Raw genomic sequence first — 27,812 nt, 5'->3', positions numbered from 1 at the left:
CCAGGGTGGGCAGGTGGGCTCGATGCAGAGCCCCCAGTGCCCGCCCTAGCCCTCCAGTCCCCATGTACACATCAGCTGCGTGGTTTTGGGCAAAGGAGGGGGATCGTGGAGGATGGTCAGGCAGGGGTCTAGAACTTTCTAGTGCAGACATGGCAAGCAGTGGCAGAATTGCCTAATAACTGTGCTTCTCTTTGCAGAAGGGTACCATGCCCGTGGAAAGGATGCGAATGCGCCCATGGCTGGAGGAACAGATAAATTCAAATACAATACCGGGGCTGAAGTGGCTTAACAAGGTAAGTGTGTTGGGTGCTTGTGTGTGTGTGTGTGTGTGTGTGTGTGTGTGTGAGAGAGAGAGAGAGAGAGAGACAGAGACAGAGAGACAGAGAGAGAGGAGGAGGAGGAAGAGGAGGAGAAGGGGGTCCTTACTAATACCACATACATATAGACTGCCAGAAAGTAAAATTGTATTCCTTGTATTCAGAATCTGATGCTTGTTAATTACAAAACCAACCCACCCAAAATGATCTGTGTTTTTCTTTAATGATTCTTACCCTCTTCCTTCTCTGAATTTTTCTCTCGCTTCTCCTGGCTTTCTAGGATCAGAGGATGTGGAAATTCTTGGGTTTTATATTGGGAATGGGGCATATTGGCTTTCTTCTCAGTATTCTCTATGGAGAAGACTTTTGGTTTTGTCTTTAAAAACATCTCTTTCTTTTTTTTTTAAGTTTATTTATTTATTGTTTGAGAGACAGAGACAGTATGAGTGGGGGAAGGGCAGAGAGAAAGGGCAAGAGAGAGAATCGCAAGCTGGCCCTGTACTGCCAGCACAGAGCCCGATGTGGGGCTCTGACCTACGAGACAGCAAGATCATGACCTGAGCCGAAACCAAGAGTCAGACACTTAACCAGCTGAGTCACCCAAGTGCCCCTGTCTTTTCTTTTTATTGTGAAACACCATGTGCCTACTTGTCCTAAAAAAGTAGTCTGTCGTTTACAACCCACACATATACATAAATACTCTCTGACTTTATCAACCCCAAACTCTCAATCTAATTGATCCTACCTGTTGGGAGTGAATCAGGAAGAGAGCGGATGTCAAAATAAAGAACACCTGAAAATACATAGTTAACAGCTAGAAAAGCATCTAACATATCACGCTGTCTTTCAGAGGGCCCAAGAGAGAAGTTTCTCTCCCCCTACCAGGAATATCTCAGTTCTTCTGAGTAAATTTCCTTTTTCTCTTCTGCCTCCCCACTCATTTTAATCTTCAGGACCCAATGAATAATTCAGCTGGTCAGGCTTCATCTTTTATCACATGGTTGAGTGCTTAGAGCCTGATTGTGGCCCTCTTCTCACAAGTGTGCAGGATACTACAGCATGATTGTGTTGACTAAGATCACTCCTGGCTTCATCTTTGCTTTTCAGATAGCTGTCAAGCCTTATTTCTTTTTTCCTCATCCACTTTTTTGGTTCACTTATTTTAAATGTATTGTATTTGAGCGCATCGGTTTCAGTGGGTCCTTTCTGAAACAAGGTGGGGTAAAAAGTAAATAGAAATCACTTAAGTAAACCATATGTCCACTTCATGGGAGCTGTCGTGTATCTTAACGTCGCATGGCAAATAAAATGTTTTTCTAGGCTTGCTGTATCTCTAGCGTTTTAGATTTGTATCCTGGAGGGGTTTTGTAATTAGCCTGCTCCAAATAAATCAGGTTGGGCCTTGGTCTCCGTGGTCAGCAGGGACACAAGTGGAATTATAAGGAGAGGGGAGTTGAAGAAATGTGGGGTACTCAATAATAATAGTAACAACAGCTACTCCTTTAAGCAAGATACGTGCATGCGCTCACGTAATCCCCACAATGGGGTAGATACTGTTAGGTTTTCCATTTTACAGACCAGGAGGCCAAGGTGCGGAGTCATTAAGTAGGATTATATTAAAAAAAAATTTTTTTTAATGTTCATTCATCTTTGAGAGAGGCAGAGACAGAGACAGAGAGCTGGTAGTGGAGGTCCAGAGAGAGAGGGAGACACAGAATCCAAAGCAGCCTCCAGGCTCTGAGCTGTCAGCACAGAGCCTGATGTAGGGCTCAGACTCCTGAGCTGTAAGATCATGACCTGAGCAGAAGTTGGAGGCTTACCCAACGGAACCACCCCGGCACCCTGGTAGGAGTACATTTTAAAGAACAAGGTAACTTTGCCTATATTGATCGAGTACGAAATTAACACAGAAGTTCCTGATTTCTGAAGAGAGGTAACTTTTTTTTTTTTTCCTCGTACAAAAATATATCCACCAGTTTGGCTGGCTTGATGCAGTGGCAAACTTCACATGTCATTGCGTCCCCTGTATGAGGAGGCACTTGATATGGTGCAGTGAACTGTCCTTTCAGTAGGGCTGAATTGTGCCCCCGCCCCCCTGCAAACCCTATATCCACTTCCTTACCCCCGGAACCTGTGGACGTGTCCTTGCTGGTAGAAAGGGTCTTTGGGAAGAGTTAAAGATCTCAGGATGAGATCCAGCTGGGCCAATGCGGTGACAAGTGTCCATGGAAGAGGCGGAGAGGAGAAGACCCACACAGAGCGGAAGACGGAGTGAAGACAGAGGCAGAGATTGGAGAGACGGATCCACTAAGCCAAGGAGCGCCTGACCCCACCCGAAGCTGGACGTGTCAAGGGAGGACTGTCCTTACAGCCTCTGAAGGAGATGCGACCCTGCTGACCTCTTGGCTCTGGGTTTCCGGCCTCCAGCACGGTCCTGGGCTATACGCTGCCCCGTCTATGGCAGTTGGGGGACAGCCTGTGAGAAGCAAATCCACCCTCTTGGGACTGCTTCCTCGCTGGGACTCCACCGCGACACCTTTTCTTCCATCTACTTCGTCGGTGATTTTCCTGAGAGAGGACCGCAAAGGAAATGGATTCTTCTCTGTGCAGCGAACGCTCCACCCCTGTCAGGTGGCCCTCCCCGTTGAGCTCCCCTCAGCTGGCTCCTGGCTTGTGAGTTCTCTTCCCTGGCGGAGCGGGAAAGGAGACCCCTCAGCCGCCTCGTCTGGCCCCCTGCTGGCCCTCCGCCTGAGTGGGCCGTGGCTGCCGCGGTGAGGCCTCTGAGGCACAGGAGGCCGCGTGCGCCCTGGGGACCGGTCATTCGGGTCGCCCACCCGCCTGGGCAGAGCGTCTGCAAGGTTGTCTGTGTGCTCAGGCAGGGCTGTCACCGGCACTGTGCACCTCGGGTGGCATCAGGACCTTTCCTCTCCGTACCTCCACCTCCTCGGGGCATCTTTATCTAGGTTTCTGCTAACTTAGGCTTTGGCATTCGCCTGCCCACCTAAATATTTGAGACCTTGCTGTTCTTTCCTTCTCCTTCACAAGCATTCTGCCTGAAATTCCAGCTTGCGTTCTGTGGCTTGAGGTCGTCGTAAAATCTCTTCTCCTGCTGAAGACTGGTGGGGACTCTTAGAAAACGGCCCTGTCCGTGGGGCTCTGTTACTCATTTAGGCCTTAGCTGCGTTGTTCAGAATGTGTTGGCGTTGATGGGGGCGTACCCCGTGCTGGAAGGCCCTGGAGGGCAGGCCAGGGAGGTCTCGGTTGTTACTGCTCGCTGGCTGGGTGCTGGGCCTCCCTCCCGCCCGTTACTTTTTTTTGATATTTGTGTAGAAAGAGGAGGGGGAGGGGTAGAGGAAAAGAGAGAATCTTAAGTAGGTTCCATAGTCAGCATGGAGCCCTCTGGGGGGCTCGATCCCACAACCCTGAGATCATGACCTGAGCTGAAATTTAGAGCGGGACACTCAACGGACTGAGCCACCCAGGCACCCCAGGGCCCGTCACTTTTTATTAGGAGCATTTGCACACATACACAGTAGGTTTAAATGGTATAATGGCTAGAGAGAAGAGTGTAGCAAAATCCCCTTGTAGCAAAACTTGCCTCTAGATGTAACCATTATTAACATTTGTTAAAAATGTTTTATTTATTTTTGAGAGAGCGAGCGCGAGCGGGGAGGGCAGAGAGAGAGGGGGAGGCAGAAGATTGAAGCAGGCTGCACGCTGACAGCTGGCCGACAGCAACCTGATGTGGGGCTCAAACTCACGAACCACGAGATCATGACCTGAGCCGAAGTCAGGCTCTCAACCAACTGAGCCATCCAGATGCCCCAACAATTGTTAACATTTAAAAAATTTGTGTGTGTGTGGTATTTGAAAGCAACTCCCTGACAGCATGCATGTATAAGACTTAAAACCATTTTCTATATGTTCACCATACCATTATCAATTGTGTAACCATAAATAAATCATAATTAATCGTAATTTTTTAACATCATCACTGCACCGTCCATATCTGAAATGCCTCGACTATTCCCAAAATGTGTTTCTACAGTTGATTTGTTCAGTCACAATCCAGAGAAGGCTCACAGGTTGTGTTTGGTTGGTCTGATTCGAAGTGTCTCCTGATTGTCATGATAATGAACGGTAGCTCCTCCTTTTTTTTCCCTTTTTGCCATTGACTTGTGGAAGAGACCAGGTCATTTCTGGATAGGTCCAAACGCTTATTTGTGGTTTCTCTGGGCCATTTTTTGAGGAGGGAAGGAGGCAGCCACACCCAGGCTCGTTCTTTGCTTTGTAGCTCTGATTGATTCCCACTCTGGTTCTTGGAGTTCTCATTTCATGTGGGAGACCTATCTGGACCCCAGGGCCAAGGCCACTCTCCAAGCGTACTGTGTCCCTAGGTAGTTTCAGACCTTATCCTTTCATTCACAAGCAGGCTTGTGTTTATATAAATATCAGTCCACCTCAGATCAAGGTAAGGAGTCCAAACAAAAATAGCAGAGTAGATTGGAACATCTTATAGACAGTGGAGGAGAGAAGAAGCAGAGGAAGTTAAATGAGCTAGTTTCCACTTGGGGCCAAGGTATGTTTGTTCTGCATTACTCAAGATAATCTTAAATGTTCTTCTCAGTTCAAGCAGTGCTTCTCTCTCTTGTCCTCAGGTAGGTAGGCAGAGTCCTCTCTCTGTATAAGCACTGGTAGAGTCTGTAACATGCCATCCTTCCATACATGGTAGGCACATCCTATGTGGTTGGGACACTCAGGGCTTCTCATAGCAAGTACTGATGTCCCAGAGTCTACACAGACACGGAGCAATGCCATTATCACCTTTGGGACATAAAGATCTATGACCAGAATGTTTACTCGTCAGAATCTCTTCCAGTGCGTTACATTTTTTTTTAATGTTTTTATTTTTGAGAAAGAGAGAGAGCGAGTATGAGTGGGAGAGGAGCAGAGAGAGAGGGAGACACAGAATCCAAAGCAGGCTCCAGGTTCTGAGATGTCAGCACAGAGCCCAACGCGGGGCTCAAACTCACAAGCCACGAGATCATGATCTGAGGCGAAGTCGGGTGCTCAACTGACTGAGCCACCCAGGTGCCCCCAGAATCTCTTCCAGTTTTAAAATGAGTCTCCCCTTCTTTATCTTTTAACATAGTCTTTTAAAAAAAAAGATATATGTGGTATGTTTATTAGTTGTTTATTTTTTGCAACAGGAAAAAGTAGTTAAAAGTAACATGTAGTTTTTTGGGGATACCTGGGTGGCTTAGCTGGGTAAGTGTCCAACTCTTGATCTCAACTCAGGTCATGATCTCATGGTTTGTGAGATCAAGCTCCTCGTTGGGCTCTGTGCTGACAGCATAGAGCCTGCCTAGGATTCTCTCTCCCTTTCTCTCTGCCCCTCCTCCACTCACACTCTATCTCAAAGTAAATAAATACACTTTAAAAAAGTTACATGTATTTTTTTTTAATTTACCACTTTAACCATTTTAAAATGTACAATTCAGTGGCATTAAGTATACTCACAGTGTTACACAGCCATTGCCACTACAACTCCAGAATTTTCATCACCCCAAGAGGATGACACTGTGCCTGTTAAGCAGTCACTTTCCATTGCAAGGCACTGCAAATCCTTTCCTTGTGCAAGGCATCAACTAATCTGCTTTCTGTCTCTTTGGATTCGCCTTTTCTGGTCATTTCATATAAATGGAGCCATTCAATAGGTGGCCTTTTGTAGAAGGCTTCTTTCACTTAGTGTAATGTTCAAGGTTCATTCATGTTGTAGCTTGTGTCAATAGTACATTCCTTTTTGTGGCTGAATAATATTCCATTTAATGCATGTACAATATTTTCTTTATCCATTCATCAGTTGATGGACATTTGGCTGTTGTGAGTAGCACTGTTTTGAACATTCATGTATAAATATTTGTTTGAACACCGGTTTGCGATTTTTTTTTTTTGAGTGAAATTACTGGGTCATGTGAGAACTCTGTGTTTAACTTTTTGAGGACTAGCCAAACTGATTTCTACTGTGTCTACCCTATTTGATATTCCCACCAGCAATGTGTGAGGGTTGCAGTTTCTCCACATCCTTACCAATAACTTCCTACTTGTTTTTTGATTTTATCTAGCCATCCTGGGGTAGGAAGTGGTATCTCATTGTTGTTTTGATTTGCATTGGCCTAATGATTGGTGATGCTAGGGGTCTTTATGTGCTTATCGGCCATGTTATTTATCTGCTTTCAACAAAGGTCCATTCAGACTCTTTGCCTATTAAAGAGGATCTAGGGATCCATGGTGGATAATTGCTAGGTTTAGTCATTATGTTTGTGGTTTTGTGATTTGGGCATAATTTCTGTGGTACTAGGTTTGGTAGGGTGTGTGTGTGTGTGTGTGTGTGTGTGTGTGTGTGTGCGCATGCGCGCATCTACAGGGACACAAATGCTTGAGAAGATCTATATACCAGAATCCTTTGTGCTTAATGAGATAGATTTCAGCTTGGGTGACTGACCTCCAGAACTCCTTGGACCTACAGAAAGGTGCAACAGCAAATTCCATGAAGGGTTTAGGTCTTTAAGCATAAGCCTTTGGATCCTGGTTGTTCTCTTGAGGAGAAGTTGTTTCACTGAAATAAATTTCTTTTCCTTTTTTTTTTCCATTTTCATGTGAACATCAAAAATGACATTAAAATGATTTTGCCCTCTGATTTTCATCTACATTAAAAAATAAAATTTCACTCAGACCTTTGCTCATCACTGCCCTTTGGAGACAGCTAACCTGAAACCATGCAATCTCGGTGGATGATACACAATGAACAAGGAGGGGTTTATGAAAAGCCTCTGACTTTCAGTTCTTTTTAATTTTAACAGGTTTTGGGGAACTCTCAAATGTTCTGAAATATTTTTAGTTCAGGCTTTGTGATTGGCTCTATAGAGAGGCACTGAGTCCCTTTTGGGTCAGTTGGGACCCTTTCTGTCGTTCGTTGTATGAAACCAAGGTGGTGGAAAATCCCTACTGACATCTTCTTCCCTTCCCCAGTGTATTATGCAAGGATCTCCATACCTAGAAACTACCAGAACTACCTTTAGGGCTTCAAAAGATATAGTTTTCCTGGGCTTTGTTTCCACAGAATCCAAGACAACAGATGCGTCATAGGATTGGAAATCTGAATCTGACCACTGGGAGACAATGTGTGATGTGATTAAGTGATGGTGGAATCACGTGACGTGGTTTTGAATTCACACACTACAGTAATTTCCTTGGCTATAGAATGTAATTCTGTCGCTCAGTTTCCTCAACTGTGAAAGAGAAATAATAACATGTGGAGCTCCGTAGGTTCTCACAGAGAACAAAACTGAGACCATGGGAACACGTGGACAGTCAGATGTAAAGTGCCAGGGGAACACAATAATTGCTGGTCCTGTCCAGTCACGGGCATGGCTTTGTTTCCAAAGCTCTGGTTTCTAATCCTGTGTTTGCCAGGGTTGCTTCCAGCTATTCTGAGTTGCCTCTCGGGCTGTAAGAGAGGTGGAAGGGATCTACTGTGAGAATTGCCCGAGAGACTTCTCCAGAAAAGTAGTATCATCTCTGCACACTCAATATGTCTTTGTTTGTACATCTTGATGTTCCATGCAGGGCAGTAGACACTTAGGGGTTAGGACATTAGACCGCATCTTCGATTTCTGTTGGCTACACGAGTAGATTGAGGTAGTTAGTCTCTGTGCCAGTGACCCCAGATAACCCCGATTTCCCTTTTAGCAGCACAAATGGGTGTCATTTTGGAAAGTTGCCTACTTTTTAATTTGCCTAAGGCAACCAGAGTTCCTCTTTGGCAAATGATGGAAACCAATGGTAATAATAAGCATTAGAAGTTGCAGTCAGTGACCAGTTATATGTGGTCCTTTAAGGAAAAATGACGCAGGTAACAGAACGCATTGGCATATCCCCAGATCATCGCGTTGACCTTGGAGTACATTCCTATGCTGCCAGACTCCACATGACTCTGAATCTTTCCCGAATAGGCCATCAAGATTTGGGGCCCAGTGGGGAGGTGCGTTTACTAGTGGATTTTACTGCAGACACTTAGCAAACCCAGTGACACTTAGTAGAGAATCTTACTAGCCAGGACTTACAAACCTCCCGCAAAGGTGGCCTGAACCCCGTGGTTGCAGTTGCTTTTTTGCTTTTGTTTTTCAGGAAAAGAAGATTTTCCAGATCCCTTGGATGCATGCGGCTAGACATGGGTGGGATGTGGAAAAAGATGCACCACTCTTTAGAAACTGGGCCATCCACACAGGTAGCAAACGCCCCTGCATCGTCTCTAGAGGCAGACGCTGTTGTCGGTTGTTGCTTACATGTCTTCTTTTTCTTTCTTTCTTTCTTTCTTTCTTTCTTTCTTTCTTTCTTTCGTAATGTTTATTTATTCTCGAGAGAGAGACTGACAGAGACAGAGTATGCGTGGGGGAGGGTCAGAGAGAGAGGGAGACACAGAATCTGAAGCAGGCTCCAGGCTCCCGGCTGTCAGCACAGAGCCTGACGCGGGGCTCGAACTCCCAAACTGTGAGGTCATGACCTGAGCCAGAGTCGGACACTTAACCGACTGAGCCACCCAGACACCCCGTTTTTCTTAAATTGAGGTATAGATTGACAAATAAAATTGTGAGATATTTAAGGCGTACAATGTGATGATTTGATGTATGCACCGTGAAAGGATTTCCCCCCCATCAAATTAATGAACCCACCCGTCACTTCTCATATTTACCTTTAATTTTTGTTTTTGGTGAGAACATTGACATTCTATTCTCTTAGCAAATCTCGATTTTACAGTAATACAGTGTTAACCATCGTTTTGTGTTTTTTTCTCACTGCACATATATGGCTTATGGCTTCGTGAAGATAGCTCTGAAAAGCTGGTGACGTGTCCCCAGGCACATCCAGGACACGTGGGGTACACACTTCATCATTCAGAAGTGATGCTGTGCCCGTGCTGGGGAAACTTAGTCCTTAAATTTCCTATAAATGTGGGATTCTGACTATGGCGCACTAGGTGTGCACCAGGGGAATATAGAACTTATTTGTTGTGGCAGGTAAGCGAGAAAGAGCGAGGAAAGGGCATAGAGAGAGAGAGAGAGAGAGAGAGGGAGGGAGGGAGGGAGGGAGAGAGAGAATGCCAAGCAGACTCCATGCTTTCAGAACAGAGCCCGACGCGGGGCTCAGTCCCATGAACCGTGAGATCGTGACCTGGGCCGAAATCAAGAGTTGGACATTTTATAACAATTTCAGTAGGGAGCTATTTACAGGAATCGGCGTTCTGATTAATATTTGAGTCAGATGAAAAAGAGACACTCCAGTTATCTGGGTTTGTTGGCCTCCTGGCCTTCCAGCCTTCTCTGTTACGTACCTTGATTCTCCTTTGTTCTACCGTTATGAGGGTTTTCTCAGGCTGTTTGGTAGAGCCAGAGTGACCAGTTTGTCCCAGTTTTCCCAGAACTGTCCAGATTTTTAAAAAAAAATTTTTTTTCCAATGTTTTTTATTTATTTTTGGGACAGAGAGAGACAGAGCATGAACGGGGGAGGGGCAGAGAGAGAAGGAGACACAGAATCGGAAGCAGGCTCCAGGCTCCGAGCCATCAGCCCAGAGCCCGACGCGGGGCTCGAACTCCCGGACCGCGAGATCGTGACCTGGCTGAAGTCAGACGCTTAACCGACTGAGCCACCCAGGCGCCCCGAGAACTGTCCAGATTTTAAAACAAAAATTCTCACATCCCAGGAATTCAGTCCCAGTCCCAGGCAAACTAGGATGGTTGGCTGCTGTAAGCAGAGGCTGGAATTAAAAGGGTTCTCTGCACTACCTAGCCAGCATTCCTGTGTTTCCAGGCATTTTTACTCTATATTTTCCCCCTCTTTTTCTTTTTTTTAATAATTTTTTTTAATATTTATTTTTGAGAGGGGTGGGGAGGGCAGAGAGACAGAGACAGAATCCTTAGCAGGCTCCAGGCTCTGAGCTGTCCGCACAGAACCCGACGCGGGGCTCGAACTCACAAACCATGAGATCATGACCTGAGCTGAAGTCGGGCGCTCAACCGACTGAGTCACCCAGGCACCCCTTCCCCTCTTTTTCTTAACCTTCATTCTTTTGGCTCTTTTGTTAGGAAAGCATCAACCAGGAGTAGATAAACCTGATCCAAAAACATGGAAGGCGAATTTTCGATGTGCCATGAACTCCTTGCCTGACATTGAAGAAGTCAAGGATAAAAGTATAAAGAAAGGAAACAATGCCTTCAGAGTATACCGGATGTTGCCGTTATCTGAAAGACCTTCTAAGAAAGGTAGATAAAGAAATTTACTGATGAAAACCATGATCACTGAGTATATATTGTAGTACCCTTGTGATTTCGTTATTTCCACATCCGTAGTCACTCCAAGGATGGAACAGTAGTTCACACTGTGGATGATGGTCCTGCCTTTACCTGGCTGGGGAAAGTGACTGTCCGGTCACCAAAGACAGTCAAAGAAACATTTGGAATTTTGACCACGTATAGATTAAAACATGTACAGGTTCAGTTGAGAGTTTCAGAAAGAATTGAGGGGAAATGTCTTCTCTGTACATTCTTCACGAGTTAATTCAAAACTATTCTATTTGTTGCCACAGGAAAGAAACCAAAGACAGAAAAAGAAGACAGAGTGAAGCACATCAAGGTAATCTTTGGTTGTTCAGAGAGAAAGCCAAAGTTGTGACCGTATTAATGATTCCTATTCTGTCTCATGAAAACAAGTCATGGGATCTCTGTGAAGTATTTAACCTTTCTTCTTTGGCTGTCGTGTTTTATGTGCTTTTCATGTATCCTCTTTGGCATGTCCCCTCGTGTAGGCTCCAGCACGCATATCCCCTGCTTAATGCAATTCCACTGAGCAGTTTATGAATGAAGTCACAAATTCACACTGAGCTGGACTCCAGCCTCCATCTGGTCCCCAAGACTGTTGCCAGCTGGTCACTTAGTTTCAGCTGAGCTCCAGCAACCAGCTACTATCTGATCACATGAAGCATATTTTTAGGCTATTAAATATATGTAATGTATATTAAGTATTATACACTTATATTAAAATGTAGCATCTATACGTTATGTGTATATTCCATGACAGGCCGTTAGGTTGGGGGCACAGTGGCCCGTTGGAACACCCTGTTAGTGTGGTTCTCAGGAGATTCTTTCTGCAACCGCCCCCGGCCCAGAACTACTTCTCAGGACTCCCAGGGTTTTCCATAGGGGTGTGTTTGTGTGTGTGAGCTTTTCAGTAGGTCTGTGTAGTCTGGAATCCCCTGTGGCCTGAGGATCTTTGTGCCTAGATTGCGTAGCCCTTGTTAAATAGCCAGAGAAGAGCCAGATGTCCCCGGAAAATGGAGGATGAGTTTCAGTGGACAAGCAAAGAGCAGACACTACATTCCCAGGCCTATGGACCATCGAAGAGAAGATTGTCTTAGGGTTCACTGCACTCCGTTTGCAGGTAGAGAAACTGAGGCTAGAGGGAGTAGAGTGACGTGGGCCCAAAGGCTGTGTAGGTCATGTGGCCAAAGTCACATGGTCATTTAGAACTGACCTTAAAGGTGATGCCAAGTATTCTGATTCCTAACCCAGAATCACTATCAAAGAAAAAATCCAGAGTGTCCAGACGGCACGATGTTTGAAAGCAAGCCAGTTAGTAAAATAGAAAGAAAAAAAAAAAACAAGACTATTTACTTCTGATATAAAGTTAATCTTGTGAAGGTAGATGGACTTTGAGGGGAAACTGAGATAAACTGTTAAAGTGTTGGACATACTCACCTTCCATTCACAGTGGAAAACGAACATTTTAGGCAGTGTATTTTAGGCAACCTCCAGTTTCACTCTAAATATTTTTACTTTCTGACTTATTTTGAATACAGAGTGGTACTAAGACCTAATTTTGTTTTAACTTAAAAAAAATTTTTTTTAAACATTTAATTCATTTTTTGAGAGACGGACAGAGCATGAGCAGGGGAGGGGCAGAGAGCAAGGGAGACACAGAATCCGAAGCAGGCTCCAGGCTCTGAGAGGTCAGCACAGAGCCTGATACGGGGCTTGAACTCATGGACCGCAAGATCATGACCTGAGCCGAAGTTGGAAGCTTAACTGACTGAACCACCCAGGTGCCCCAGTTTTAACTATTTATCTTAGAAAATGTTTATGCACACAGGAAGGAGACAACTGAGTAAAATTTACTCTGCAACCATCACCCTAATTTCCACATTAATCAGCTCATGGCCCTTTAATTTCAGTCATGGCCCCATTGCTTCCCCCCCCCCCCATCCCATATGAAATTGCAGATTTCAGGCAACCATTTTTTTAAAGGTTTATTTTTGAAAGAGAGAGTGCAAGTGGGGGAGGGACAGAGAGAAAGGGGGACAGAGGATCCAGAGTGGGCTCCGTGCTGACAGCAGTGAACCTGATATGTAACTCGAACTCATGAACGGTGAGATCACGACCCGAGCTAAAGTCGGATGCTCAACCGACTGAGCCACCCCGGTGCCCCATAGATAGCCATTTTTGATTCGCAAAAACCATTTTATATGGTTCAGCTCACTATTCTGAAGCAAAATCCACATCGTATCATTTTCCCCCCATAAGTATTTCAGGATATACTTTCCAAATATGGGCACTCTTTAAAAATGGTTATCAACACAGTATCATTATTGCATCTGAAAAATTAACAGTAATTCCTCAAGCGCATCAAATATCTGGTGAGTGTTCAGATTCCCAGTTGTTTCGTCAATGATGTAATTTTTGTACAGTCTGTTTACTTGAATTAGAATCTGTATACAGTTCACACACTTTGGTTGGCGGTATGTCTTACAAGTGTTTTTTAACATATAGATCTTCCTTAACATCACTTTAAAAAAATTTATTTTTCCTTGCAGTTGAAAAAACCTAGTCATTAGTTTTAAGTTTCCCAGAGTTTGGATTTTTTTTTTTTAGGGCCTACATTTTAATTAATGTTGTTGAGTCAGAAAAGTTGAACTTCCCCACAAATATGTGAGTTTGAAGAATTTGCTACAATCTTAGGTATGACTGTCTTATCTTCACTGTTTTCGTAGCATCTAGCTCAGTGCCTGGTAGGGAACAGATACTTAATACATATTTGATCACTAAATAGATGCACAAATAAATATAAGGTGTGAGGTGGGAGCGGGGGGGGGGTTTACATTGCAACGCAGATTTAATTTCAAAATCTCTGTTAAAAGACAAGAAGAAGGGAGTAACAGATGTTCACTTTCAATAAACCTTGCTCAAACATACCTACCATACTCCATCGAAAAATAGACGCCAGCGATTATATGATACGCCATTATCTTAGGTATGTCCAAGCAAGAAAAACTGCTTGCAGTGAAACCATGGCCCACAATTGATTACCAGGCAATCCTATTTTAGGGCTGTGGAGATGCGCTTCTTAGAATTGATGACCCTTGCTGTTCTCATCAGAGAAGACGTCTTCAGTCACGTCAGCAATGGCGGTATCTTCCATATGGCCGCTCAGTTGTGGAAGGGACGGCCCTGGGCGAGGTGTGGCCATAGTGGTCCAGGGGAGCGAGAAAGAGCTTTCCTCTTACGTGCAGCTGTGTAGGTGAGGTTCTATCCCAGCCAAGTGCATATTGTGCAATCTTCCACTGATGACGGTATGGTTAATACCTGAGACTTGTCCCTCAGACAGACCTTATTCCTTCGGCAGAAGGCAGGCGATTCATCAGCCGTAAGCACAGCCTACCTTTTGAACTTAAATCTGCTTGCGCCTGTCCCACAGTGTAGCAGCAGAGTATAGATAAGGCCAGTAACCTTCCCAAGTTCTGTGGCTCATGACTGCCAAAGCCAGTGTGTTTCCTGAAACGTTTGTGGAGATTGTTTCCGAAGTTAACTCTCCAGGTTGCCTGGAATCGTACAGTTCAAGGGCTGTATCCTTACTGAGCTGTTAATACGTTACTTTTGTCACAGTGCCTGAGCTCTGAGTTAATGTGTCCTGTGCAGTGTGCACCTGGGTAGGCCAGATAGGTTTCTTGCACAGAGAAAGTTTGCCTTGTGTCTAGTAACCGGGTAGGAGAATTTGCTATTGAGACAGGCTCCTTCCCGTCTTCACTGAGTTCAAGTTGAAGTCTTAACTAGCAAATGATGTTTCGAACGTGTGGGCTAAGGGTCCGCATTTTTCTTGGGTAGGTCAGGCAGTTTCTGTCCTTGCTCTGTGTTCCCTCAGCCAGGAGCTTCCCTGAGACTGGGAAACTGAGGCCCATCGGCTACGCAGTAGGTGCAGAAACTCTGCCTCGATGTTCCTCAATGTTCTCTTTGTGAATGTGTATGCTCTGAGCTCAGTGGACCATGTTTTACTGGAGCCAGGCCTTGCCTGAGTGGAGGTAACCATCTAAGGAAGTAAGACTGAGGCACACAGTAGTGAGCAATACCATGTTGTGCATCCTCAGTGCGTATATGCGTTTCAAAAACATCACAAGGCCAAGATCAATAAGGAGAGAAGTGGATAAACAGAGGGGTGGTAGCTGACATTTTAGAGACAGGTTCTACCAAGTTCTGAGCTCTAGTTATTATGTCATTGAGCTCTCCCTGTGATGGGCAGGTTATGAGGAAATGGAAGCACAGGGGGGGTGAGTAATTTCCCTAAGGTAGCACGGCTTTTGAAACTGGGATTTGAATCCGGGTCACTCTAGCTTTGGAACCCACACTCTTTCACCACACCTGGTGCCTCTTGGCCTTTCAGAAGCTGTGGGACCCGAGCCAGGCTTTGGGGCAGGGATCAAATAAAATGGTCGTCAATCCCTGGCACCAGGAGCATCAAATGAAGGCCGGGAAGTCGGAGTTGCTGTTTGGTCTTCCCTGGATGAGTCAGGAAACTGGCTTAATTAGAGCAGGAGTCTGTGTGAGGCAACAGTGGGAAACAAAGACTGTGGGTGAGGAGGATTAGAAATTAATACTTCCTGCCTCACTGGATTGTTTGCAGATGAAACAGACATGCTTTGAAACTGTAAAGTGCTTCCAGATCAAAGCATTGGTGCTATGATGGGAACTATATTTGAGGAGGTTCCTCTAAAGCCACTTGGTCAAGACCAGGCCTGGTCTGTATTAGTTCTGACTGCAGACCTCTGGGTGGAAGTTACAGAAAAGCAGGTATTTGGTTTTTATTAAAAACATTTTTTCTAATGTTTATTTATTTTGAGAGACACAGCGCAAGTGAGGGAGGGGCAGAGAGAGGAGATGCAGAATCCGAAGCAGGCTCCAGGCTCTGAGCTGTCAGCACAGAGCCCGACGCAGGGCTCGAACTCACGAACCGCGAGATCACGAGCTGAGCTGAAGTCAGACACTTTAACTGACTGAGCCACCCAGGTGCCCCTGTTTTTAGCACAACTTTCTTTCTTTATTTTTTTAAATTTATTTCCTTATTTTTGTGAGAGAGACAGAGAGAGCGAGTGGGGGAGGGCAGCAAGAGGGAGAGGGAGAATCCCAAGCAGGCTCCTCGCTGTCAGCACGGAGCCCGATGTTGGGCTCGAACTCACAAACCGTTGTTAGATCCTGACCTGAGCCAAGACCGAGAGTCGGATGCTTAACCAAGTGAGCCACCCAGGCACCCCTAGCACAACTTTCTAACCGAGCTGTTGGCTCTAACGGTGACTTGAGCTGGATTAAAAACAACATGCTCCCTTGTCACTGTCCGAAGACCACCTGGCAGGCTGCTCCTGGAGCGATCCCTTCCTTGGTCGGAAGAGGTCTTCAGTTTTTAAACCTTAATCAGGTGAAAACACAGGCTGACAACCCACTTGAACAGGTAATGAGAGCTGCCCTGGATGGAGCAGGGGAGAGGGCTTGCCCCAGGTGCCTCCTCCCACTCTTGATAGCTCTCGAGGGTACCGCTCAGAGCACAATGCCAAGGCTGGGGGGTTGAATAACCTCTCTGGATGATGTTGTGTAACAAGGCATGGTTGAACTCCTGGGGTAAGATCAGAGCACGATGGAGTTGATATTTGGGAGTAGGAAGGAACGGAGGAGAGGAGACCACACTGGGCAAGTGTAGATGAAGGTGGTGGCAGTTGGAACGGAGAGGAGGAGAGTTTGGACGGGAGGTAGAGGGTGAAGACAGGAGTGGGTCAAAGAGGAGACCCTGAGTCCAGACCCTGAGTTCAGTCCTGTCTGTCTTCCCTTATTAAGACAGAAGGGAATGTTGGGAGTGGAGCATGTTTTGTGGAGAAGAGGGTGAGTTTAACTTGGGACGTGTTGAATTTGAGATGACAGAGACCCCTCTGCAGCCAGTGTCAGGTAGAAAAGTCGGATCTAGCAGGCCCCAGAGCTCAGGTAAGCGTGGGTGCGCAGGAGTGTGGTCATGTACTCAAGAACGACACTGGAGGCCTTAACAACAGATGTCGTCTCCAAGGAGGAGCTGTATGAGATGAAAGCAGAAACCCAAGGACAAGACGAAGAGAAAAGGGAGCCAAGGAGAGAAGTCAAAGGGAGGTTGCAGTGAGAGTAGGAAGAGAATGAAATTCTAGGGAAGTTCTAGTTCTAGGGAAGGAAGGAAGGTGTCATAGGACTGCGCGGGAGGCGTCAACCTGTTTATTAGAGTTCCTGCTCTTAGCGGCTTCATGGTGTGGAGTGTGGAGTCCCCTGGGCATTTATGGAGCCCAGCCATCAACCTGAAATTTTAGTTAGTAGAGAGACCCAGAGATGTCCTTCAATGTGGCGTCAAGGAGACAGGCTTTGCACAGATGAATTAGGGCATTTCTGGCAGTAGGGGGCTGGATTGCCCATGGAAATGGTCATACGGCCATTGTATTTGGCCTCGAGGAGAGGGACGTCTGGACAAGGGGCTGTGGCACAGGAATGAGATGGAACTGGCTTGGAGCAGAGGGCTGAGTGCCCCTTGCTGGCCTCTGACTCGGTCCATCCCCAAACCCCTCCAGCAAGTACAGCTTTTGAGACCAACCAAAGATGTGTTACTTTAGAGGTCTAAAGAGGACGGCCCCTGCCCTTGCATTCTCTCTTGTGCCAGTTTGCTTTTGCCTAAAATCCCTTTCAACTGCAGACCAAACTTTAGATTCTATACTGAGAAAAAAGGTTCTTGGGCATAAATATTTGGCAGAGTTAATGCACCAGGGAGGGGTCTGAACCTAAGCATAATCTTTGATTTTCTTTGGGGCAGGTTGGAAACCAAAACTAGCTGATTCACAGGACAGCCTGTCTCTAAACTAAGAAAGGGAACTGAAAGAGGAGGCTGGTTCAGGATTAATCTGGTCCTGAGATGGTACAGCAAGGCAGGGGACAGGGCAGGCATGGGGCACCATATGGGACCAGGAGATGCTGGACAAAGACCTCTATGCACGTGTTTCATAGAGAACTGTGCACCCCCTTGCTTAGTTTGACTCCTTTGCTTTTTAAAAAAAATTTGTTAATGTTTGTTTATTTTTGAGAGAGAGCGAGAGAGCGTGAGCCGGGGAAAGGCAGAGAGAGAGAGAGGGAGACACAGAATCTGAAGCACGTTCCAGGCTCTGAGCTGTCAGCACAGAGCCCGATGCAGGGCTCGAACTCACAGACCATGAGATCATGACATCACTGAGCTGAAGTCAGAGGCTTAACTGAGTGAGCCACCCAGGTGCCTCCCCCCCCCCCCTTTTTTTAAAGTATATAGTTTAGGTTTGACTAAGTACAGTGAAGATCCTTTTGTTTTGCGCCCTGCGTGGAGACCTTCCGGACAGGCGCTGGCTACATCTCGCTCTACGGTGTACTCTTACTGTCCTTCCAGAGTGGTGATACCAGCGACGTGGTTTGCGCTGAAGATTTCAAAAGCAACAGGGCATTCCTGAAGTAGGATGTTCGAAATAGTCTGACTCATCTCCGTTGGAAGAGCGTGCTGTTTGTTGCGTTAGAGACGTTGCGCGGGACACAGGGTAGGGATGGGGCGGGAAGTAACACAGTGTTGAAAATACTTCTGTCTGAATCTCTGTGGGGATTAGCGCAGGGTTGATTAAGACAGAAAGCTCCTGGAATAGGATCGTGTTGCGTGACCAAAGACGGAGTTCGGTTCTTGTATCTCCTTAGGCTAAAAGTAGTGTGATCTTGGAAAATTAATTTAGTCTCTGAGTCATAGTTTTCTCAAGTGTAAAGTTGATAGAAGTATCACTTGCCACTAATTAAACTGTAGATCATGCGAAGCACTTTGAGAGGCCTTCAGCTGAGATCAGAATAATTTAGGTCTTTAAATCTATGCACGTCTGGCTGCCTCATTACTTTTATAAGCAACCTAGAAGCAGAGTGAGTAAAAAATAACTTGACAACCTAAGAGAGCCATAAAGATTAGCAGTTCCTTTCCTAGTTCCTTAAGATGTTCTGCACATGGTTCCTTTTGGGCACTTGCGGAAGAATGGATAGCGGGGCGTGGCCAGGGAGGGAGATGTGGAAAGGGGGCCGCCGAGAAAGCAGCGAGAGAGGCAGGTGGCGTCAGAAGGTGGGGGATTAACACCGGACGGTCACATTGTCAGGAGGGATAGTGCGTTCCCCCCCCTGTTGGATGTCGGAGTGTGGGGTTGAGGGACGGGACTTAAGGACAGGTCATAGCAGTCGCGAGCAGTTGTATTGGTGATCTTGAATAATAGAAAGCATTTATTTGATGCTAAGTGCTAGGGGCATATTTGTCTCATTTAATCTTCACATCATCCCTGGGACATGGGTCCCTTATTGTCCTCAGCTTACAGCTGTCTACAGTGCCCTAGAAGAGGCTTGGAGAGGGTTAAATGAGGTCCTGCATCCAGTACAAGGTGGAGGAACCAGGCTTCGAGCCCAGGTCCGTGTGACCGCAAAGCCTGACAGACAACACGCGTGTCCTCCCGGCCCCACGGGAGCCGGAAGCTTGAGCCCGCGGCTGGGGTGGCGGCCCCACCCCAGGCTCTAACAAGGGTACGGGTGAGGAGGCCACGGTGGGAAAGGCAGACACCTGTTCAGGAGTTTGGCAGTAAAGGAAGAGAAACGATGGAGACTCGTGTCACAGGCAAGCGCGTGTTCCCCAGAACGGGCAGAGTTCCTATTTGGACTTGTACAAAGGGGGAGATGCAAGGCGCTGCAGGAGAAAGGGAGAAAGGGGTAAGACTGTGCCAGGGGGGACTATCCTGGGCCCTTCTCCTGTTTGCCCTTTGGGGCCTCTTGTCGGCCGTGCAGTGTGGAAGTTTATTAGGACTGAGCTACGTGGTGAGGTGGTGCCTTCGAGGTTAGAGTGAGTTACCATGGTGGGAGTCTGCCAGGTGGGGTCATGAAGGAAGAGGTTAATTTCTTCCTCCTTCCCTAAGACTTTTGGGGAGGGGGTGTTCATCCCTGATTCCAGGTAGCATGTAGATAAATGGGTAAGACTAGTCGGCATGCCTTGGAGGTGCCACCACTCTGGATTTTTCAAAGCACAGGCCTGTCTATCTCCGATGACCTTCTGCTCCCGTCTTGTGTTCTTTCTGCCCCCACTCTTCATTCTGGTTTCCCAAAGGGGTTGTCCTGGGTGGCTTTTTTTTTTTTGTCTGGCTCAATTGATCATAGATGCAAATGCAACCTGACCTTGAGGAAAAGCGGTCTCCTCAAAATGCTGAAAGTCCATAGGTACCTCAGCACTGGCTCCCCCAAAGTTGGTTGGCTTTCTCAGAGGCCGGAGGGCTCCGGTGGGCTTGAATAAAGCAGAATGGAGAGCTACACTAAGGAAAAGGAATTTGTTGCATTGTTTCAATAGCACGAACAAGTAGCCTCTCGGGCGGCCCGGGACGTTCACGCACTCGAAAGGCATTTACGTGTAAGCCCTGGGCGTGGGGTTGCCCCACTGGACTCCCATGGCGGGGAGGAAGCCTTCCACTTGGTCTGGCCCGTGTTGTCCGCCACCGGCCCAGAGCAGAGTGCTCAGGTGACCAGGGCCCAGGGTAAACCTTACCTGAGGAGAAGTCGTTCACAGAGTCCCCTGGGTTCCTGTTCTTGGCGCAATGGTTGAGGCGGACCTTTTCCTCGGAAATAATTGTAGAAGACGTGGCATGATTCCTCCCCTTAGAAAGCCAGGAGTTGGCCCTCTTGAGCACCCCGTCTCTCAGAGAAGGAAGATCTAGCAGCTAGGCACATGGTACCCAGACAGTTACGCAGCCCTGCTCAACCCCCAAACCGTCCTCTACAGGTGTAAGCATCTCATAAACGCAAATCAGCTTGCTGGGACCCTTTCCTAGAAGGAAAAGAAGAGAAGGCCGTATGTGGTAGGTCTAGTCTATGCAGAAACATGCTTCTTTAGCTTCAGGCTGATTTAAATGAGCAGGGAACGCGTTCAGGAGACGAACATGACCCTAGCGTTAAAGAAAGTAGACAGAGGGTAGAGTTGAAGCTAAGAAAAAGGAGGGAAAAGGAAGTGTTCTCAATTCTTTTTTCTTTTCTTCTTCCTAGCAAGAACCAGTTGAGTCATCTTTGGGGCTTAGTAATGGAGTAAGTGATCTTTCTCCTGAGTATGCCGTCCTGACTTCAGCTATAAAAAATGAAGTGGATAGTACGGTGAACATCATAGGTAAACTGTTTTGACATCTCATTTTTCATACACACAAGCAGCCCCCCGGGGTCTGAAGTTTGTAAAACGTGATTCGAAATAACATAGTCAGGGGGAGGAGGTCTTGGAACCATCTGAAAATGCAAAGTTCCAGCCGCTAGATTTCAGGGCTGAAAAAGAAAGACCTCTGAGGGTCAGATAAAGGAGCTTGCGATGGGTCAGCCTCAAGAGTGACTTCCCCGGAGAGTCCGGTAGGTGAAATGGGTTTGTTTGTTTTTTTTCTCCCAGTGGCTCACGACCAGCAGTTCTCCGTCTTTCAGTAAGCGGTCACGTGGGCAAAAGGGTTATTCATTTAACTTGGGACCCAGGAGAGGGAAGACTGTCCTCGTGGGTCCTCTCTGCCCCTGCTCCCTGGCATACCTCCCATACAAGCGGTGCTCGTTCTTACAAATGAAGGAACCGAGGCACAGAGACCTGTTGCCAGAGGGCACACTTGGACTCCACAAAGATTCTTGAGCGCCTTCTGTATACCAGACTCCGAGCTAGAAATAGGCTGGGGGGCAGGACAGTCTCTGTGGAAGGACGGTCAGTCACCACACAGCGCCACAGGTATCTACGGCGCTCGCATTTGAGAAGAACGCTGCAAAGAAAAGAACAAGAGGGAATCTCCGGGGCCGGATTTAGATTGGGGGCTTCGTGAAGGAGTGGCATTGCCTCTGCAGCGGGTGGGTGAGGAGGGGCCGCGTGGGCCGGGCCCCAGAACTGTGGGACACGGACCTCAGTGTAGGAACCCACTTGGAGGACTAGGAGGAAATCCAGAGGGGCCGAACGTTCCCCCCCCACCCCCCCATCAGAGGGGGACACAGGGTAGGCTCCTGGGGGCCTGTGCAGGCCATGGGAAGGACTCTGGATCTTATTCCCAAACTGCCAGAGGGTATGTTTCAAAAAATACGTATTTTTAAATTTTTATTATTTTATTTATTAAAAAAAATTTTTTTTAATGTTTATTTATTTTTGAGAGAGAGACAAAGTGCGAGTGGGGGAGGGGCACAGAGCGAGGGAGACACAGAATCTGAAGCAGGCTCCAGGCTCCGAGCTGTCAGCACAGAGCCCGATGCGGGGCTCAAACCCACGAACTGTGAGATCGTGACCTGAACTGAAACCAGGAGTCGGACACCCAGGCACCCCAAATATATATATATTTTTATATTGAAGTATAACAGTAAAGTGCACAACCGTTTTACATACACCTGCAATGTAAACACCACTCCTTGGAGGGTTTTCGGCAGGAGGGTGACCATTGTGAATTTCATTTCAACCAAGTCCCATTGGGCCACTGCACTGAGTGGACGGTGGGGGTTCTGTGCAGGCGTGGAGGCCCGTGACCTTGTCTTCCAGCTCCAGCCCCAGAATCCACAACCAGGCTTTGCCCTCAGGCGCCTTTGGGTCCCTTAAACCCTTCCCTATTTTGTAGCCTGTCAGGGCTTCTGATGCCGGTAAGAACCAGTGAGATCACGCAGAACTATGAGAGCAAACCTCCTGTCCAGGTACCTTCGTTTCTGGATCCTTAGCTGAGTACTGATGGGAGGCTACGGATGGATGCTGTAAATGTCACTCGCCCCTCCCTCCCCCTGGGTTCTGGTGACTGGGAAGTAGGATGATGTATGCAGGGACTCCCCTGAACGCTGCGGGCTTTGGCAGAGTGCAGTGTGAAGGAAGGACGGGAGCATATGTTGCGAGCTCGCTGTATCAGGGCAGATAATGGCCCTGCCTGCCAGGCTTCCCTTCCTCGGCAGGCAGGCAGGCGGTCTCTGGGAAGCCTTCCCCATTGAGCCCTTTAAAAAGAAACAGCAACAGCCAGCTAATTTCCCAAGACTCCAGGCACTTTTTCTTAAGATTCAGCTATTTCCAGGGAGCTGGTGGGTTTTGCGCTACCCTTCCTTTATGCGGTGAATTCAGCCTCAGATAAAATGGCAAACGAAAGCCAGAGTGGTATCAGAGGGGTTTTTCTGGCCTTTTTTTACCCCCTTAAACATTTGGTTGAGTCTTTGGCATGTAAATTCTCTGTCAGGTTGATTGTTCTTTGCCCTTTCGGTAGGATTAGTGCTCTAGGGGCTGGTGCTAATTTAATGAGTCATTACTTCCTTACTTCCGGGCAAAGACTGGAGGCCCGGTTTGGTGTAGAACTTGATTACACGAGTCTCTTCCTTGGCCTAATAATAAAATAATGGACGCAGTAAAAGGAGTTTGAATATCTTTAATTCGTTGGTGGCCCTCACAACGGTGTATAGTAATATACCAAGTGGGTCCATACAAGCATTTTAAAGGAATGGGTGATTGGTGGTCCTTGTTAACAGTAGCTCTGTCTCCACTTTTAAACCCTTCACAGATTTTTTTTGGTCTCCACTCCCACGTATCCTTAATTAGCCATTCCCAGCCTGTGTGACTTGTGGACGGAGGTGAGAGACCCAGGGATTCTGATTCCGAGGCCACTGTGGAATTTGAGAGATTCGGTTTCTCTTAACCTTTTAAAAACGCTTTATTGAAAACTGACACCGTTTCTCGCGTTCAGTTCATTTGTTTCTAAACCCGGGGGCTCATTCCAGTTTTGTGTTTAGGCACCAAGAGGAAAACTTCCAGATGTTTTCATTCTCCTTTTATAAGCATTGTGTTGATAGGGTTAAAATTGGGAACTGAAATGAGTACTTGATGTGAGAGCAATTTTTTACACTGTCCGTAAGCCCTTAGGTAGGGAAATAGATTGAAAATCAATACGCCAAGTCAGTGGAGGCCAGCCACCCAGTACATTTTTATTCCAGACAGGGTAGAGGTTATTGTAAGTGAATCCAGTTCAGTGTGGAGAAGGAGAAACGGGGAACGGACCGTGGCCCGGACGCAGGGACTCTCGCTTGATTGCTGTTCTGTTTGACTTTTATTGTTGCCAGAGATGATAGTGGTTAGTCACACGCAGGCTTACAGGCACACGCACACTTGTGGCCGTCGGCGGGCTGGGTCCTGGGCTTGCCTTCTTGTCCATAACTGCTGAATGCACTTTCAGATGTGCCTAGTGGTGCACAGCAAAAGGGAGCACCGTGTCTCAATACTTAAGATTTGTCTTTTTACTTATTTGTTTTTTTTGAGGGAAAGAGGGAGCAATTGGGGGGCGGGGTGGAGACACACACACACACACACACACACACACACACACGCAGAATCCGAAGCAGGCTCCACGCCAACAGGCTGACGGCAGGGAGCCCGATGTGGGGCTCGAGCTCACCAACTGTGAGATCATGATCTGAGCTGAAGTCAGACGCTCAACTGACTGAGCCACCCAGGCGCCCCGGGATTTGTCTTTTAATGTTCCATCTCTCCTGTCTGATTAAACACACAGGTTAGCATATAAGATAGCCCAAAGACCCACCCCTGCTCTCCTTTTAAGGAGTGGGGGGGAAAAAAACTCCCTTATTTTTATTTTTACTTTTCTTTAGCATTGAATTCTGTCTTGTGGGGTGGGGGAGGGGGGAGGACTTCTGTTTTTCGGAAGCGGAAGACGCCAGCAACATGTTGAATTGTTCTGACAATACGCCCTGGCATCTTGCCCAGGTTAGCAGCGCTTTTGCTGAGCCGTATTGAAATCATCTCCGGGCCAGTGTAAAAAGTTTGCAGGTGCGGACATTCTGTCTGACTTGCCCAGGCAGTGCTTTACAACCCCATTGTGTTTCTTGATAAAAGGTAACCCCACCCTTCAATAAAGCAAAGATTGCCGTGTAACAGAGGAGGCTATTCATTGCTCCAAAGTAAATCGAGCAGCCCTTAGTCACGAATAACAGTTAGGAAACAATGTAATTTGAATTTTGTCTGGATTTTGTCTGCCCAAATGCACCTTATGGGATGTATGTACTTCTTTTGGTAATTGCTTCCAAGTTTGACTGGCTTTGGAAGCAAAGCTTGGTAGCTCTTTCGGGCAAGTTTAGGAGCTCAGGTATCACCAGGAAGGACCTGCGTTGGAAGAGAGCAGATTCGCGACGTGGGTCCCCACGAGGACCTCATGGTTACGACTCAAGGTTGGCAGCCTCTGGCACCAGAATTCCTAACGCTTTGAGGTCGACCAAAGGTGGTGCTAGGCGGTAGAATTATGTCTTCATCTCTTCCCAGCTCCTTTGCTCACCCTTCTTTTTTTTTGCTGTTTTTCCTGGTGCTTAAGATGTAAAAAAAAAAAAACAACAAAACTTCATCAACAAGATAAATAATAGCTTGAGGTGGCTCTTTATTTTTTTTCATATTTTTTAAAGTTTACTTATTCATATAGAGAGGGAGAGAGAGAGAGAGAGAGAGAGACAGAGAGACAGAGAGACAGAGAGTGCAAGAGGGGAAGGGGCAGAGAGAGGGAGAGACAGAATCCTAAGCAGGCTCCGAGCGGTCAGTGTAGAGCCGGGTGCAGGGCCCGAACTCACTAACTTGTGAGATCATGACCTGAACTGAGATCACACGTTGGACGCTTAACCAGCTGAGCCTCTCAGGGGCCCCGTGAGGTGGACCTTTAGGTGGAAGGCATTCCCTGGCAAGGGAGAGGGAGCGAAGGTCTTCCGTGCTCCTTCTCGGGGTGGGGTGGGGGGGCTGCGCCTCCTGCTTGTTTCTGGGAGGGCTGAGCTGTTCACCCCCTCACGAGACAAGGCATCCGGTTCTGTTAGGACTAGAAAACGCAGAGCAACATGAACCCCCGCGTGAGACGTGAACCCAGACCCAGAACCCATAGTGCACCTTATGTTTCTCCGGTGGACCCGGCCTGGAAAAGCCTGGTCCCAGAGATGGGCCTGTGCGGGACGCTCTCCGTCACCATGAGCGTGCAGAGTTCCGGCAGTAGTCTGAGCTATGTCTTTTCAACCTTAAGAAGTTTGGATTTGCCCAAGAAACCTGCCATCCTTTCATGAGGCTAAAGGTTTCTCACCTTCCCCTCTGCCTTGCCACTCCCACCTCATTTATAATTAACCATCAGCTCCTCGGGTTTCTCAAATCCGGCCCCTTCTTTCTATTTCTGATACCAGTCCCAGTCACCTTTGCTGTCGCAGCGCTCTGTTTCCATTCCGCCCCCGCCCCATTCATTCTCCACACAGAGTGACTTTTTTAAAAAAACAATGCCCGTCTCGCCAAGTCACCATTGTCCCCAAGACGAAGATCTGAGTCTCTCTTGTCTCCACAGAGTCCTGGTGACCTGGTCCTTGCCCACCCCTTTTATTTGTATATATACTTTGAATGTTTATTTTTGAGAGACATAGAGACAGAGTGTGAGCGGGGGAGGGGCAGAGAGGGAGGGAGGCACAGAATCCGAAGCAGGCTCCAGGCTCCGAGCTGTCAGCACAGAGCCCGACACGGGGCTCGAACCCACGAACCGCGAGATCATGACCTGAGCCGAGTTTGGAGGCTTAACGGACGGAGCCACCCAGGCGCCCCATGTATTTGGTTTTGAACTTGAATGATTCAGCATGTTGTGACTTCCACGTGCCTGTCCAGCGTGCAAGCGAGGTGGCTCTGGCTTTGTCACTGTGGCGCGGCCCTTAGGGCTCTGTCAGCGCAGCACAGAAAGAAACGGACGTTTGGCAGTTCTGCTGGGAAGCGTAAGCTGCTACCCCGGCACGTCTCACCCACATTTCTGCTCCCAGACTGTTGACCCTCGTGATGTATTGATCAACTCTCCTGAGATTTTATTGGGGCGGAGTATTTGCTCCCCTTGATGGTAACGTGTGGTGCTGTTTTCTCGGCCCTGTCACCCTCGTGCTTCACCCTGACCTACATCAACCGGTTGAGGTGGGTGCAGGCTGCAGGGGGTCCGTCTGGCCTGTGCGAGGACAGAACTCCATTCTCTAAAATTATTAACCCTGTAGTGACGGTCTTTCCCACCATTGCTCTTGGACATCTGTCCCAGATCATGCCTGCATTTTATTCATACACACACACACACACACACACACACACCCCAGATTAGAAAGACTTGGGTTTTAGACCTCCTTCTGCAGATTTTTTAGTTTATTTATTTATTTGCCACATGACCTTGGGCAAACTCCCTAACCTCGCTGAGAGTCCATGTCCTCAAATATAAGGTAGAAATAATAATACTGATCCTGCCTACCTCATGGGGTTGTTGAGAGCACAAAATGAGCCTAGTGGAAAAGTCACTGTGTAGTTAGAAGGTGGTAAAATAATATTGTGATTAAGTAAGATCTGAGTAAGAAAAGTAGCCTCCAATCTGTGCCTCATCGTCACAGCTAATATTAACGGTTTCAGTTCTCAGACTTTCAGACAGGACCAAGAAGAAATTTCTCTCCGTAATACCACACTGATGGCCTGATTTTCTGTGCCCTCTGATACCCTTTAACGTTTCATTTACTTATTTTGAAGGAGACAGACAGTGGGAGTGAGGGAGGGGCAGAGAGAGAGGGGGAGAGAGAGAGAGAATCCCAGGTCGTCTCCATACTGTGAGCGCAGAGTCTGATGCTTAAATGACTGGGCCACCCAGGTGCCCCCTCCCCTAATTAGCTTTATTCTCGACCCTGCAGCTACCTAGGTGACCTTGGCGGTTACTTGTCTGGCCTCTCTGGGTTTCAGCTTTCTTTAGTTATAAAGTGGTAGGACCCAGCCTCCCCGCCTTCAGAGGCCCTTGTTTTCATTTCTAATAGTCTCTGCTATTAAGAGCTTTCTGTGAGGCATGGGGGCAACTGTGTTCTCAGGTGGAGCCCTCCACTAAGTCAACAATTGTTAATAAAGTTGGGATGACCCTTTAAGGAACCACACTGGCTCATCAGTAACCAGCCACGAATAATATTGTAATTCTTAGCAACGAGGTCCAGATAAAATTACATTGCTGTGGGGGACTCTTTCCCCGATGTGCTGGAGAGGGTTGGTGGATTTCAAGCCCCTCCAACCATTGGAGAGTTTCCTTGGCACCCAATATAG

General features: G+C 47.2%; 1 protein-coding gene across 7 annotated transcripts in view; it reads left to right on the top strand.

Annotated features, from left to right (window-relative positions):
- Positions 1 to 27,812, top strand: part of IRF2 (interferon regulatory factor 2) — an 86,978-nt gene that overhangs the window by 44,026 nt on the left and 15,140 nt on the right. For all 7 annotated transcript variants that reach the window (XM_047856790.1, XM_047856789.1, XM_047856791.1 and 4 more), the window contains exons 2-6: positions 198 to 293; positions 8,508 to 8,607; positions 10,463 to 10,639; positions 10,963 to 11,009; positions 20,765 to 20,882. In XM_047856790.1, coding sequence (XP_047712746.1) covers positions 207 to 293; positions 8,508 to 8,607; positions 10,463 to 10,639; positions 10,963 to 11,009; positions 20,765 to 20,882 — 529 coding nt within the window. In that variant the 5' untranslated portion in view covers positions 198 to 206. The remainder of the gene's footprint in view (positions 1 to 197; positions 294 to 8,507; positions 8,608 to 10,462; positions 10,640 to 10,962; positions 11,010 to 20,764; positions 20,883 to 27,812) is intronic.

Source organism: Prionailurus viverrinus, chromosome B1 (genome assembly GCF_022837055.1).
Source record: "Prionailurus viverrinus isolate Anna chromosome B1, UM_Priviv_1.0, whole genome shotgun sequence".
NCBI lineage: Eukaryota > Metazoa > Chordata > Mammalia > Carnivora > Felidae > Prionailurus > Prionailurus viverrinus.
The sequence above is the reverse complement of the archived record's forward strand: the minus strand, read 5'-3'. Positions and strand labels throughout refer to the sequence as shown.